At 49.6% G+C, this 16,259-nt stretch overlaps 1 protein-coding gene across 2 annotated transcripts in view; it reads right to left on the bottom strand.

Moving 5' to 3' along the window:
* Positions 1-3,664: 3,664 nt before the first annotated feature.
* Positions 3,665-16,259, bottom strand: part of LOC140429071 (rapamycin-insensitive companion of mTOR-like) — a 321,889-nt gene continuing 309,294 nt past the window's right edge. For both annotated transcript variants that reach the window (XM_072515622.1, XM_072515623.1), the window contains 4 exons: positions 15,966-16,130; positions 15,195-15,318; positions 11,780-11,918; positions 3,665-6,844 (listed from right to left, as the gene is read on the bottom strand). In XM_072515622.1, coding sequence (XP_072371723.1) covers positions 6,773-6,844; positions 11,780-11,918; positions 15,195-15,318; positions 15,966-16,130 — 500 coding nt within the window. In that variant the 3' untranslated portion in view covers positions 3,665-6,772. The remainder of the gene's footprint in view (positions 6,845-11,779; positions 11,919-15,194; positions 15,319-15,965; positions 16,131-16,259) is intronic.

Below are 16,259 nucleotides of genomic sequence, written 5' to 3'. Positions count from 1 at the left end.
CCCCATCTCCCTCGCTGCTCCCCTTTTCCTCAGTTGGTGGGCCAGCAACCTGCTCGCCTTCTCCCCATATTCGTACTGTACACCCTGTGCCTTCCTCCATTGTGCCTCTGCATTACCCGTAGTCAACAAGTCAAATTCTACATGTAGCCTTTGCCTTTCCCTGTACAGTCCCTCCTCCGGTGCCTCCGCATATTGTCTGTCCACCCTCAGAAGTTCTTTCAACAACCACTCCCTTTCCCTACCCTCCTGCTTTCCTTTATGTGCCCTAATAGATATCAGCTCCCCTCTAACCACTGCCTTCAGCGCCTCCCAGACCACTCCCACCTGGACCGCCCCATTATCATTGAGTTCCAAGTACCTTTCAATACACCCCCTCACCCTTAAACACACCCCCTCATCTGCCAATATTCCCATGTCCATTCTCCAGGGTGGGTGCTGTTCTTTTTCCTCCCCTATCTCCAGGTCCACCCAATGTGGAGCGTGATCCGAAATAGCTATAGCCGTGTACTCCGTCCCCGTCACCTTCGGGATCAGTGCCCTTCCCAAAACAAAAAAGTCTATCCGTGAATAAACTTTGTGGACAGAGGAGAAAAACGAAAACTCCTTACTCCTAGGTCTACTAAATCTCCAGGGGTCTACTCCTCCCATCTGCTCCATAAAGTCCTTAAGCACCCTAGCTGCAGCCGGCCTCCTTCCGGTCCTGGACCTCGATCTGTCCAGCCCTGGGTCCAGCACCGTATTAAAATCTCCACCCATTACCAACTTCCCCACCTCTAGGTCCGGGATACGTCCTAACATACGCCTCATAAAGTTGGCATCATCCCAGTTCGGGGCATATACGTTCACTAAGACCACCGCCTCCCCTTGCAATTTGCCACTCACCATCACGTATCTGCCCCCACTATCCGCCACTATGGTCTTTGCCTCAAACATTACCCGCTTCCCCACTAGTATAGCCACCCTCCTGTTTTTTGCGTCTAGCCCCGAATGAAACACCTGCCCCACCCATCCTTTGCATAGTCTGACCTGGTCTATCAGTTTCAGATGCGTCTCCTGCAGCATAACCACATCTGCCTTAAGTTTCTTTAGGTGTGCGAGTACCCGTGCCCTCTTTATCGGCCCGTTCAGCCCTCTGACATTCCACGTGATCAGCCGGGTTGGGGGGGCTCTTTACCCCCCCCCCCCCCCCCCTTGTCGACTAGCCATCTCCTTTTTCAATCCAGCTCCTCACCCGGTTCCCACGTAGCCGTATCTCCCCCCAACGGCGCCCTCCCGCCCCGACCACCCCACCCCATACCAGCTCCCCCTTCTCCCCAGCAGCAGCAACCCAGTTAACCCCCACCCCCCCAACTAGATCCCTCACTAGCGTAATTGCACCCCCCATGTTGCTCCCAGAAGTCAGCAAACTCTGGCCGACCTCGGCTTCCCCCCGTGACCTCGGCTCCCACTGTGCGAGGCCCCCTCCTTCCTGCTTCCCTGTTCCCGCCATGATTACCATAGCGCGGGAACAAAGCCCACGCTTCCCATTTGGCCCCGCCCCCAATGGCCGGCACCCCCAGCTCCTCATCCTCTCTTCCCCCCCCCCCCCCCGACATGGGGAAGAGAGAAAAGTTACAGGGTCGCAGGATTAACAACTTGGGAAATCATCTCTTCCCCCTTCCCCCCCTCTTCACCCCACATATTCGCCCCACCACTTTGTCCCAAACGTTCTTTTTCTAGCCCGCTTATTCCAGTTTCTCCTCAACAATAAATGTCCACGCCTCTTCTGCCGTTTCAAAGTAGTGGTGTTTCCCTTGATGTGTGACCCACAGTCTTGCCGGCTGCAGCATTCCAAATGTAACCTTCCTTTTGTGCAGCACCGCCTTGGCCCGATTAGAGCTTGCCCTCCTTCTCGCCACCTCCGCACTCCAATCTTGATATACGCGGATCACCGTGTTCTCCCACCTACTGCTCCGAGTTTTCTTTGCCCATCTGAGGACCATCTCTCTGTCCTTATATCGGAGAAATCTCACCACTATGGCTCGAGGAATTTCTCCAGCCCTCGGTCTTCGCGCCATAACTCGATAGGCTCCCTCCAACGGGCCCGTCGGGGCCTCCGATCCCATTAACGAGTGCAGCATCGTGCTCACATATGCCCCGACATCAGCCCCTTCTGCACCTTCGGGAAGACCAAGAATCCTTAAATTCTTCCTCCTCGCATTATTCTCCAGCACCTCCAGCCTTTCCGCACACCTTTTGTGTTGTGCCTCGTGCATCTCTGTCTTCACCACCAGGCCCTGTATGTCGTCCTCATTCTCAGCAGCCTTTGCCTTCATGACCCGAAGCTCCTGCTCCTGGGTCTTTTGCTCCTCCTTTAGCCCTTCAATCGCCTGTAATATCGGGGCCAACAGCTCCTTCTTCATCTCCTTTTTAAGTTCTTCCACGCAACGCCGCAGGAACTCTTGTTGGTCAGGGCCCCATATTAAACTGCCTCCTTCTGACGCCATCTTGCTTTGTGCTTGCCTTCCTTGCCGCTGCTCTAGAGGATCCACCGCAATCCGGCCACTTTCCTCTCCTTTTTCCATCCGTGTCCAGGGGGGAGTCCCTTCTGGTTTACCGCACAGTGTTTTCAGCTGTTAAAATTGCCGTTGGGGCTCCTATTAAGAGCCCAAAAGTCCTTTCCACCGGGAGCTGCCGAAACGTGCGACTTAGCTGGTCATCGCCGCACCCGGAAGTCTCCATATTGCTTGTTGGTTACAAACAGGCTTGGAACAGGCTGGTGAATTGCTTCCGTGTTGTGGAAGCCTTCCTCCAATCCTCGAATGGAAGTCAGAGAGCCAGTCCGCAGCCTAGGGTGGCACTGATGATCTCCAGCCGAACAGGAGTCTCTGGCGGGCGATCAGGGAGGCAAAAGCTAGGGCACGTGCCCCTCAACCCGTAAAGAGTTCTGGCTGTTCTGATACCCTCATTCCCACAACTTTGGAAATGGGGGTAGTATGGTGGCACAGTGGTTAACACTGCTTAATGTTCGCTTAATGACCGATTTTCGGGTTGAAAGGACCGGAGTTGAAGTTTCCATGGGAGAGCCACCTTTCGTGCGACTTCAACACATCGCCCCAACCGGAAGTCGTTTGTTGCCCATTCCTAATTACCCTTGATTAATGATGAGCCACCTTGAATCACTCTACTCTTTGTGGAGGTACAGCTGTACTGCTATTATCGGGAAGGAGCAATGGTTTAGGGAAAAGGATATGAGGGTAAAGTTTTTTTAATGTATCAAATGGCAAAGACCTGGAACTCGCTGCCCACAAGGGTGGTGAAAGCAGGCAACCATTGGTTTTCAACAGGATATTGAATAGGCACCAGAAGAGAATAAACTTGCTGGGGTACAGGGATAAAATGAGACAGACTAGATTGTTCTGTGGAGAGCAGTCATGGGAAACCATTCAGTCCAGCAAGTCTATGTTATAAATGACATAACACAAAACATCTTGACCAGCTGTTTTTCGTGACCTCTTGTGCATTGCCCGCACTTTACAACTTCCCCATTTTGTAATCCTGAAATCTGAATTCAAAGTGAGCACATTTTGGCTGGTGGCACTTTTGGAAGTACCGCTATGGTAAAGATGCTACATAAATGCAAGTAGTTGTTGTAGTGACAGGAATGACAGGACACCATTCAGAGTTAGTTTGGATACTTTTGTTTTTATTGTTAATTAACAATGCATCCCTTTGATAAGTTATGTTCAGAAGGGGAAATGCCCAGAAACAGACTGTACACACTATACAAAGAAACCACAAGGTGGCAACACAAAAACATTACTCTCGACAGCCACACTTCTCGGCTTTATTTTATTTAAATTATACACAGCTCCATGAAATATTCTCTTATGGAAAATATATAAATAATTTCTTTTCTCATTTTTAATCAGACTATGTTACAGGTATACAATATAAATCAGGTTTCATGTTCAGTGACCTATGAACACCAGAACATCCCAATAATATAGCAGCTTATCAGAAAGAAACGAAACCGAACACGTCCACAATGATGGCTGCATTGTCCACCTTCGATGTTCTTTCACACACGCCTCCTTCTCGGTTTACTCGGTCTACAACTATGCACATGCAATAAAGCAAATGCACGATTGCTGGATCAAGAAATCTCAGCCACCCTCCCAGTAAGACACCAGAGATTCTCTGCAACCACCTAATTCCTAAAGCTCTTTGGAGAGTTTGGGCAGATGCAAGCGATCAAATACGGAGAGAGTGACTGACTGACTAATCATGAGAAGCAGACGAGCCACAAGATTCGGAGACTGATAGGAAGGACAGACATACACAAACCACGGGAATGACAAGACAGAGACTCCAGACATCTGCATAATCCTGACCAGCCTTGGGACAGAAAAGGACTAAAATGACAAATGATCATAACATAGTGAATTGTTGACCTATACATTAGAACCTTCAACATCAATTGTCTTTGAGCAGATGGTCACTGCTGCTGACTGATTTAACTGGTCAACTTGCAAATTAGTGTTTTTTCCAGTGCACTGTAGGAGAGTGAGGTGATCTTCCAGTGCCCGATTTGATGGGCCAGAGCTTGCATGGCAGAGTTGCTGTAATGATTTACAAATGATGTCTGGGAGGCAGAACCAGAGTTGGGACAAGCAGCTGGAAGACAAGTAGGTGCAAAGTGCTCAGGTCACAGCAAACCCCTCCACCACATGGATTCTATTCCTTTCTCCCAAGTAGTCAGTTCCTGGAGAGATGGACCTGTGTATTGTAGTAGCACCTTATTCTGGACCCATCCCTTCATTCTCCCCTTTCAATTTACCACCACTGGCTGCTGGAAGTTACCATGTACTCTAGGAATGAAAACATCCATCAGTTCGCCCTGGCATTCCAGTCCCCGACCGACAGAATCTACCATCCTCACCCAGAAGCCAGCAATTCTACCCAGAATTTATAGCCACATCTCCATCCAGAGACAGAGTCCCTCCCATTGAGTCCAGACAAACGATCCAATCTGATGAGCCTGACGTTATTATTCAGAGCAAGATGACAGCATTGTCCCAGCTTGTCAGGTGCCTCTGAAAAGCATCCTACTGGGGGGTCACTCCCACTGCCTCCAAAAGCCACAAAGGTGCTGCATCAGGCCCCATGGGGAAGGGGCTCTCTTAATGAGTACTGGATATGGGAATCAAGTCAGTAAACATCATCTTTCTCTACCCAGACACTGGTATTTATGGTAATGTGTACAAAAACATCTCTAAAATTCCACTATATAAATGTAACTCACTGTGACCAGTGAAATGGCAGAAATTCTTCACCGCATCGATCTGCATTCAATATGAAATGACACACAAATTATTTGCATTTGAGTTATAAGCACAGCAGAGGTTGAGGCAAGACTCTCCAGGACAGCACTGGGATGATTGAGCCTGATAACGGGTGATTGCAGGGTCTATCTAAAGCACACTACCTGATTCTGTCCCTCACATACTCTTATGCCTGACATGCGCTCAGATTGCCTTGTGTTTGCGTTGGGATATCTCGTTGCTACTTGCTGATACCGGGCCCTCAGAGCTGAACAGCAAGCACCTTGAGCAACAAACATACACTAATGTCAAGGAACCTGCAGAGGATTTCAATCATGTTTACGGAGTCAGAGCGAGTGCTGAAAGACCAAGATGGTGGCTCAGTGATGCGAATGGAGTATGTACCCTCACCATGTGAAAACCTACTTGACTGCAGCCCCATTGATAATGGCAGACAGACTTTCTTCCTCCTCAATGGTGTGGCTGGAAGTTGAGGTGCAGCTTTGGTTAGTGCCCATTCAATGGAAGCTTTATGAAGTTCCAACACAACAGGATTTTACCATCAATGCCCCGTAACATTCCAGTCAGAGAGTGGATACTTTCCATGTACAGAATCCAGGAACAGTGGGAAGAGACACCTAGATACCCTGGAGTCTAGCAGCAGGGGATGGGAGGGTTTCCTATGTACCTTAGGGTCAAGGAGCAGGGGAAGAGGGAGACTCCACATATGGCCTGGAATCTAGGGGTAGGGACAGGGCTCCCACACACTTCTGCTCTCTCCTATTGCTCTACTGTGGAGCAGAGGAAGCTTCAATTGTTCGTGGGTGCATTAAGTTACGATTCCAATGTACCCACAGTAAAAGGACAATCCTTTAATTAGTTACTGCTGGGATGATTTTGCCAGTAAAAGGTAAATCCACCCATTTGCTGGGCACCAGAGCACCATGCCACCGAATGCTTTCTGTAATGAGTTAAAGGCACAGGAGCCTGGTTCCAATCCACGCGAACTCATCCAAGTCAGATTACAGGATGGTCCTTTGTACAAGCTGTACAAATTAAGCATGAAAAGACGCTCCTGCGGTGAGTATGTGGGGGTTGAATGTGTCTGGCACAGAGGCTGAAGTAAATGAGAGGCAGTGTTGGTGGAGTGAGACTGTCCAGGTTGTGCAATGGAATAGGGGGAGATCTAACCAGTCACTGAACCCCTGCAGTGCCTGATAACCAGCCCCAATCTGCATCACTCCTCCAGTAGTGTTAAGGATATCTTCACGTCCAAGACAGAGGGAAGGGAAATAAATAAGAACAAATCAGACGGAGTGAGGTTCCGCATGCATGGGGCAGGATTTGAATGCCTAGTTCACACACCTGCCCTGCCCTGCTAGTCAGAGCTGTGGTCAGATGTTGGTACCAGTGGATCCTGGGTGAAGTTGTAGGTTTGGCGATGCAGCAAATCTTCGGCACGGGTTTGGTCAGGATGCTAGGGTTAACTCAGCTTCGACCTGCTTCGGCGATAGGAGAGTAGTGTCTGCTTCCTCGTAAAGCTGCCGAGAGAAGGAACATGATCAGAGCATGGAGGTACCCATTCCCCACCGCAAGAGGGGCTCATTCCCCCCCCCCCCCCCGCAAGACGGACTCATACCCCCTCCCCCACCGCAAGACGGACTCATTCCCCCTCCCCACAAGAGGGACTCATTTCCCCCTCCCCCCCACCCCGCAAGAGGGACTAATTCCCCTCTCACAAGAGGGGCTCACCCCCCCCCCCCCACACGAGTGACAAAGAGTCATTGGACTCAAAACTTTAGCTCTTTTCTCCCCCTACAGATGCTCCCAGACTTGCTGAGATTTTCCAGCGGTTTCTCTTTCGTTTCAGATTCCAGCATCCGCAGTAATTTGCTTTTATTATTGGGGGTGACTTCAACATGGTCCTAGATCCGAGAATGGACCGGTCGAGTTCTGGGTCGGGGAAGTTATTAGAAATGGCGAAAGGGCAGCACGGTAGCATTGTGGATAGCACAATTGCTTCACAGCTCCAGGGTCCCCAGGTTCGATTCCCGACTTGGATCGCTGTCTGTGCGGAGTCTGCACATCCTCCCCGTGTGTGTGTGTGGGTTTCCTCCGGGTGCTCCGGTTTCCTCCCACAGTCCAAAGATGTGCAGGTTAGGTGGATTGGCCATGATAAATTGCCCTTAGTGTTGGGTGGGGTTACTGGGTTATGGGGACAGGGTGGAGGTGTTGACCTTGGGTCGGGTGCTCTTTCCAAGAGCCGGTGCAGACTCGATGGGCCGAATGGCCTCCTTCTGCACTGTAAATTCTATGAAGAAAAAAAGAAAAGAAAAACTGCAGAGGTTCATGTAGCGCATGGGAGGGGTTGATCTGTGGCGATTCGAGAGGCCACGGAGCGAGGAATATTCATTCTACTCTCATGTGCACAATGTATATTCCAGGATAGTTTTTTTTGTACTGGATAAAACACTTAGCGGGGGTGGAGGACACCGAGTACTCAGCAATTGTGGTGTCAGACCACGCGCCACATTGCAGAGACCTGCGGGTAAGCTCAGGAAAGTCCCAGCGCTCGCAGTGGAGATTAGATGCAGGGCTGTTAGCGGACTCCGATAACTGTTAGTGAGTGAGAGAGGCCATTTGGGGGTATATAAAGAACAACGGCACGGGAGAGACCGCAGCTGGGGTGGTGTGGGAGGCATTGAAGGCGGTTATTAGAGGGGAATGCATTTCGATTCGGGCCCATAGGGAGAAGACTGAATGGGCGGAGCTGGACAGGTTGGTGGGAGAAATCTCACAAGTGGACAGGAGATATTCGGAGTCTCCGAATGAGAAGCTCCTAAAGGAGCGTCAGAGACTTCTAATGCAATTTGCGCTACCTTCCACAGGTAAGTCGGAGGGACAGCTGAGGAGGGTAAAATGGGCAATATATGAATATGGGGAGAAGGCTAGCAGGATGCTGGTGTATCAACTGAGGAAGCAGGAGGCGGCGAGAGAAATAGGGAAAATAAAGGATATGAGGGGGAAGGTAGTGATGGACCCGGGGAGGGGGGGTTAACGACATGTTCTGTGAATTCTATAGTCGACGACATGAGTCGGAACCCCCGGTCGGGGAGGAGGGTATGAATCAATTTCTGGAGAGGCTAGAGTTCCCGAACGTAGATGAGGAGCTGGTGGAAGCCCTGGGGGGGGGGGGGCCCAATTGGGCTCGGGGAGTTGATAGATGAAGTGGGAGCGATGCAATCGGGTAAGGCCCCGGGACCTGATGGATTCCCAGTGGAATTTTATAAAAGGTTTTCTGGGCTACTGGGGCCGCTTCTAGTCAAGGCTTTTAACGAGTCTCGGGAGTTGGGAGTGCTTCCCCCAACGTTAATCAATCTCTCTCATCCTGAAGTGAGACAAGGACCCGGAGAGCTGTGGATCGTACAGGCCAATTTCCCTTTTGAATGTGGATGTTAAATTGCTGGCAAAGACTGTGGCCACCCAAATAGAGGATTGTGTCCCGGAGGGTGATCAGGGAGGATCAGACGGGATTTGTGAAGGGCAGGCACCTGACGCCCAATATTAGACGACTTCTTAATGTTATAATTATGCAGGCGGAGGGGCACGATATTGAGGTGGCAGTGGCCATGGACACGGAGAAGGCTTTCGACCGGGTGGAGTGGAAGTACCTATGGGATATTTTAGGCAGGTTTGGGTTTGGGCAGGGATTTGTGGATTGGGTCCAGCTGTTATATCAGACTCCGGTGGCAAATGTAAGAACCAACTGAGTCCGGTCAGAATACTTTAGTCTCTGTAGGAGGACAAGGCAGGGATGCCCGCTCTCCCCATTACTGTTTGCCCTGGCCATAGAGCCCTTAGCAATGGCCCTTAGATCATCAAATGCCTGGCGGGGGATAGTGAGGAGGGGATGGAGCACAGGGTCTCTCTCTATGCGGACGACTTGCTGCTCTATGTCACAGACCCGATGGGGGGGGAATAGCCAAAATCATGCAGATACCAGGAGAATTTGGACCATTTTCAGGTTACAAGTTAAATATGGGAAAGAGTGAGGTGTTTTAAAGTAGCTGAGAGGAGTTTTAGATATCTGGGGATTCAAGTGGCTAAGGATTGGGGGCAGCTTCATAAGTTAAATCTGGGCAAAGCGGTTGATCAAATGAAAAGGGACTTCCGCAGATGGGACATGTTCCCGCTGATGCTGGCGGGGAGGGTCCAGACGGTGAAGTTGATGGTCCTTCCGAGACTGCTCTTCTTTTTTCAATGTCTTCCAATTTTTGTCCCAAAGGCTTTTTTCAGGAAAACGAACGTGGTGATCTCGGGTTTTGTGTGGGTGAGTAAAACCTCGAGAATAAAGAAGGCACCCCTGGAACGGGGTCGCGGAGATGCGGGCCTGACCCTCCCGAGTTTTATTAATTATTACTGGGCGGCTAACAGATTGATGGTCAGGAAGTGGGTAGTGGGGGAGGGGTCGGTTTGGGAGTGAGTGGAAGTGGCATCCTGCAAGGGTACGAGTTTGGAGGCTTTACTAACGGCGCCTTTGCTGTTCTCGCCGGCTCGGTACTCTACAAGCCTTGTGGTGCTGGCAGCCCTGAGGGTGTGGGTGCAATTGAGGCAGCACTTGATATTGGGAGTCAGTGTGGTCACCGATTTGTGACAACCACGGGTTTCCCCCGGGGGGGGGGGGGCTGGATGGGGGCTTTAAGAGATGGCAGCGGGCAGGGATTGAGAGATTTGCGGACCTATTCATCCAGGAGGGCTTTCTGACCTTGGAGGCACTAGAGGAGGAGTTTGAGTTGCCGAGTGGAAACGGATTCCGGTAACTTCGGGTACGGGACTTTGTACGGAGGCAGGTTCCAAGCTTTCCTCGCCTCCCCCTGAGGAGACTACAGGACAAGGTGATGTCAAAAACTGGGGGTAGAGAGGGGAGGGTTTCGGAGATATACAAGGAGTTGATGGAGTGGGAAGGGGCCCCTATCAGAGAGGTGAAGAGGAAGTGGGAAGAGGAGCTGGGAGGAGAGCTGGAAATTGAACTGTGGAAAAAAGCCCTGAAGAGAGTCAATTCATCCTCGTCGTGTGCCAGGCTTAGCTTGATCCAGTTCAAGGTGGTCCACAGGGCCCACATGACGGTAGCCTGGATGAGTAGGTGCTTTGAGGAGGTGGAGGACAGATGTGGGTGGTGTGGGGGTAGCCCGGTGAACCATGAACATATGTTTTAGGCATGTCCGAAATTGAGGGGATTCTGGCAGGGATTCGCGGACGTTATGTCAGAAGTCCTGGAAGGGAGGGTAACTCCGAGTCCAGAACTGGCAATATTTGGGGTATCGGAGGATCCAGAGGCCAAGGGGGGGAAGGGAGGCCGATGTCCTGGCCTTCTCCTCCCTGGTGGCCCGGAGATGGATATTGCTGGGATGGAGGGACTCGGAGCCCCCAAAGTCAGGAGTGTGGGTCAACGAGATGGCAGGATTTCTCAATCTGGAAAAAAATCAAGTTCGCCTTGAGAGGATCAATTCAGGGGTTTGCCCGGAGATGGCAGCCGTTCATCGATTTCCTCAAGGAAAATTGAACGTCAGCAGCAGGGAGGGGGGGGGGGGGGAAACAGGAGACATGGCAGTGTTAGATAAGGACAGGGAACTAATTATACGGGTAATTAAGGAAGAGGGCGGGGGGGTTCTGTTTTTTGTTCGTTTAGGTGTTTTGCGTGTGTCGGCCCACGCGGTTTGATGTGTTACACTGTGAAAATTACAAATGCTGAGCGACTCATTCCCCCTCCCCCACTGCAAGAGTGAGTGACACCAAAATAGTAAGAGACCCTCTGGGAGTGAGGGGGCGAGAGACCAGGGGGTGGTAGAACATAGCAAGAGAACAGGGAGGGTGGCGAGAGATGGTGGTGGGGGGTGGCAAGCGGCGAGGGGTACAGCGAGGGCACGCTTTGAGCGAGGGAGAGACCCTCAGTCAGCATGGGACACACAGCGTGAGAGGGCAGCGGGGTACAGGAGATTGAGACAGGAGGCAGCTAGTTACAGACAGAGAGGAAGAGAGACAGCAAGAGGGCTATAGAGAGACAGAAAGAAGAGCTTCCCAGACAATGAGACAAGTGATTCCTTGCACCAGACAGGAATAATCTCCCAGGATGATAAAGTTACCTGGAAATGAAGACAGTGACAGAGATAAAGAAACCTCCAGATTCAGACAGTGAGATTGCTCCTGTGGGCACGGGTAAAAGTCTCCTAGATTCAGTTGAGAAGGACCACGTTCAACATCCATGTGTATAACAGTGACGGAGAGAGATTCCACACCCCACTACAATCAGAGAGAAGGAACCCCCTCATTGCAAAATGATGCATCTCCCTCAGGACAGCCTCAGGTGCAACCTCATTCTGCCCTCAGAGGTGAGTTGAAACTAACTGGGAAGGAGCAATATGATCTCTTGTGAGGCAGAGCTCTCTGATTAACAAGAATTGCAGTCAGGAACTTACTGGTTGAAACTGAACATCCTGGAAAAGTTCTTGGATAAACCTGCGGGAGGGGAGTCTGAAGGTGCAGTTCGCCAACAAGTGGGACACCTCAGAGTAGAGACAAATGTCATCGAAAGCATGAGGAAACTTCTCCTTTATCCTGTGGAGGAAGAACAGAACAGGAATTTGAGTCACAGCAAGGCCAATACAACACATGTCGACATGGGAACCACCATTACACGTGAGAACACCACCCGCCAGGTACGCGGTACATACTCGTGCGACTCGGCCAACGTTGCCTACCTCATACGCTGCAGGAAAGGATGTCCCTAAGCGTGGTACATTGGTGAGGCCATGCAGACGCTGCGACAACGGATGAACGGACATCGCACGACAATCGCCAGGCAGGAATGTTCCCTTCCAGTCGGGGAACACTTCAGCAGTCAAGGGCATTCAGCCTCTGATCTCCGGGTAAGCGTTCTCCAAGGCGGCCTTCAGGACGGGCGACAACGCAGGATTGGCAAGCAGAAACTTATAGCCAAGTTCCGCACACAGAGACCTTGGATTCATGTCGCATTACATTCACCCCCCACCATCTGGCCTGGGCGTGCAAAATCCTACCAACTGTCCTATCTTGAGACAATTCACACCTCTTTAACCTGGGATTATCCCTCTCTCCAGTTGCTCTGTCTGGACCTGTAGACTTAATTACCTGCAAAGACTTGCATTCAAGGTATCGTCTTGCATCTTTGACTTTGTCTATATAAATATTTCTGGAACCCACCTCTTCATTCACTTGAGGAAGGAGCAGTGCTCCGAAAGCTAATGATTCAAAACAAACCTGTTGGACTTTAACCTGGTGTTGTTATATAACGATCTTTATTGTCACAAGTAGGCTTACATTAACACTGCTATGAAGTTACTGTGAAAAGCCCCTAGTAGCCACACTCCGGCACCTGTTCGGGTACACGGAGGAAGAATTCAGAATGTCCAATTTACCTGACAAGCATGTTTTATGGGACTTGTGGGAGGAAACTGGAGTTTCCGGAGGAAACCCATGCAGACACGGGGGAGAATTTGCAGACTCCGCACAGACAGTAGACAGTGACCCAAGCAGGGATTCGAACCCGGGTCCCTGGTGCTGGGAAGCTACAGTGCTAATCCTGTGTTAGTAATAAAGTTTGCTTTAATATACCATTGTTTGTGGTATCACTTACCTCTTGCTGTTACTTGCTGCTTATGCTATTTGGCATGCAAGTAGTCCTGTGTTGTAGCTTCACTTTTCAATATGTGCACGCTCTCCTGCACTCTTCATTGAACCAGGGTTAATCCCCTGGCTGGGTGGTAATGGCAGAGTGGGGGATATGCCGGGCCATGAGGTTGCAGATTGCGGTTAAATACAATTCTGCTGCTGCTGATGGCCCACAGCGCCTCACGGATGCCCAGTCTCGAGTTGCTGGATTTATTCGAAGTCTAACCCATTTATCACGGTGGTAGTGCCACATTATACCATGAAGACTATCCTCAATGTGAAGATGGGGCTTTGTCTCCACAAGGACTGTGTGGTGGTCACTTCTACTGATACTGTCATGGACAGATGCATCTGCAGCAGGCAGGTTGGTGAGGATGAGATCAAGTATGTTTTTCTCTCTGGTTGGTTCCCATATCACTTGCCGCAGGCCCAGCTATCAAGCAGTTATGTCCTTTTGGGCTCAACCAGCTTTGTCAGTAGTGGTGCTACTGAGCCACTCATGGTGTTGAACATTGAAAACCCCTCCACAAGAGTATATTTTGCACCCTTGCCACCCTCCGTGTTTCCTCCAAATGCTGTTCAACATGGAAGAGTACTAATTCACAGGCAGGTTTCCGTGCCCATGTTTGACCTGAGGCCATAAGATTTTATTGGGTCCAGAGTTGATGTTGAGGGCTCCCAGGGCAACTTCTTCCCGACTGTACACCATTGTGTGGTCACCTCTGCTGGGTCTGTCCTGCTGCTGGGACAGGACGTACCTAGCGATGGTGGTGTCTAGGATATGTATGGTATGATTTTATGAGCATGACTATGCCAGGCCGTTGCTTGACTAGTATGCAAGACAGCTTTCCCAATTTCTGGATTCTAGGTCGATGGAGCGTGTCTGGTTTCATTCCTTATAAACTTTCTAGCGGGTTGGATACAGCTGACTGGCTTGCTAGGCCATTTGAGACAGGGCTTAAGAGTCAATCACACTGATTGGTAGAGGCATTGCCATGGGGCATGAACTGGGGAAAGTTGTTTCTGTTATGAGGGAAAGATGAAACAATTCGGCACAAGGTCTATTTTTTTTTAGCAATACTCGAGACCTGTACTTCCAATTGACTATTCGTGTGTGTCAGGAAGAAAAAGGGTCTTGAGGAACTCCGCCATTAACCTTCCTCTAGTTCAAAAAAACATCCATTAACCACTATTCTCTGTTCTCTGTCAGTGAGCCAATTTCATACCTGTTCCTTTTATTCCATGAGCTTTCAACTTGTGTTCACAAGTTTGTTGTGCAGCACCATATTAAATTCCTTTTGGAAGCCCATGTACACCATATCAACAGCATTACCCCCATCAACCCTCTTTGTTTACTCATTGAAAAACACAAGCAAGTTAGTTAAACACAATTTTCCCGTCACAACTCTGTGCTGGCTTTCCCAAGTTAATCCACATTTGCCCAAGTGACTTAGTTTTTCCTAATTTTATTGTTTCTCGAAGCTTCCCCAGCACCGACATTAAGCTGACTGGCCTGAGGTTGCTCGGCTTCTCTCCACCCTCTTTGAACAAGAGTGTAATATTTACAATTTCCTAGTCCTCTGGCAACATCCAAGCCTGAGGAAGACTGGAAAATTATGGCCAGTGCCTCCGCAGTTTCTGCTCTCACTTTCCTCAGCATCCTTGGATGCATATCATCCAGTCCTGCTACCTTATAAGCTTTAAGTACAGACAGTACCCAATACCTGCTCCCTATCAATTTTAAACTCTTCTCTGAACCACCTCCTCGTTTACCATGCCCTGCAGAGCATCTTCTTACATGGAAAAGACAGGTGTAAAGTATTCCTTTAATACTTGACTTCCATGACTCCTGCCTGGTCTGTGATGTATTGAATTTGAGGTAATCCAAAACTGCCAATGATGGTTGCGCCTCAGTTGCCTTGGCCTTCAAGCTCTGGAATTCACTCACTACACCTTCCACATTGCTTTCCTCTGTCTAGACACCTTGAAACCTATTTCTTTGCCCGAGCTATGGGTCATCTAACCTAATATCTCCTTTTATGACTTGCTGTCCTACTTTGTTTTATAATGTTCCTGGGAAGTGCCTTGGAATTTTATATTATATGTACATCGCACCTTTAATACAAGTTGTTGTTGAGTCTAAAGATAATGCCCTGGTGGTGATTTAATTAAATTAGTTCTTACGTCAAGAGCCCAGTTTCGTGGCCTTTTGTCCCCACAGAGCTGCTCAGATTAATGACCAATCGTAAGACTTCCTTCCTCAACAGCACTCGGCAGGCAGGCGTGTCGTCTGTGACGGGCTTCCCTCCTGCAGGAGACAAATGGGTCAAAGGCAATGGAACAGTGTCATTTAACCTTGCATTAGGCTATACTTGGATACACCTTTCACTTGTAGTGATTTACAGCAAGACAGTCTTGGCTAATCCCTTTTAAAAAAAAATTAATTTAGTGTGCCCAATTCATTTTTTCCAATTAAGGGACAATTTAGCATGTTCAATCCACCTACTTCGCGCATCTTTGGGTCGTGGGGGTGAAACCCACGCAAACACGGGGAGAATGTGCAAACTCCACACGGACAGTGACCCAGAGCCGGGATCGAACCTGGGACCTCAGCGCCGTGAGAATGCAGTGCTACCACTGCGCCACCGTGCTGCCCCAGTCTTGGCCAATCCTCTCATTCACCTCCCTTACCGTAAACCCCACCACTCACTGATGGAACCAACATCAATAAATGCCCTTACAAGCCAAACTATAACCAGCTGACACGACTGCTCCAGAAGAAAACTTTAGCCTCCTCCACCTGGGAAGACACTGGTTCTTGGCCTCACCAAACTTCACCTCACACGGTGGAAACCCAACCACTGGGTAAACATCGGGTAATCTCGCTCACCCTTTTTGATGCAGAAGGCAAGACTTTGAGTCAGCCACTGAATCATCTCTGCCACGCACACTCACCTATTACTATATCCACACTCTTAGTGCTGCTCACTGACCCTTGTGATACAGCATCACTGCACCCAGAGATCCCCGAAATCTTTGAGGAGCGAGGTGTGACTTCCAGGTGGGTGTGGATTGGGATGATAGACACACAGCAGTCAGTACATGGAATGTCTGGGAAATCTGAAACAAACATTAGCATTGAAAAATAACATTTATTATCTTTATTAATTACTTAAATGAAAAGTCAGAGAATAATGTATCCAGGTTTGCTAAAGAACAAAGCTCAGTGGAAAGTAAAGATATGGGTAG

The sequence above is a fragment of the Scyliorhinus torazame genome, chromosome 9 (genome assembly GCF_047496885.1).
Source record: "Scyliorhinus torazame isolate Kashiwa2021f chromosome 9, sScyTor2.1, whole genome shotgun sequence".
In the NCBI taxonomy this organism is placed as follows: Eukaryota; Metazoa; Chordata; class Chondrichthyes; order Carcharhiniformes; family Scyliorhinidae; genus Scyliorhinus; species Scyliorhinus torazame.
This window is presented reverse-complemented; position numbering and strand designations above follow the sequence as displayed.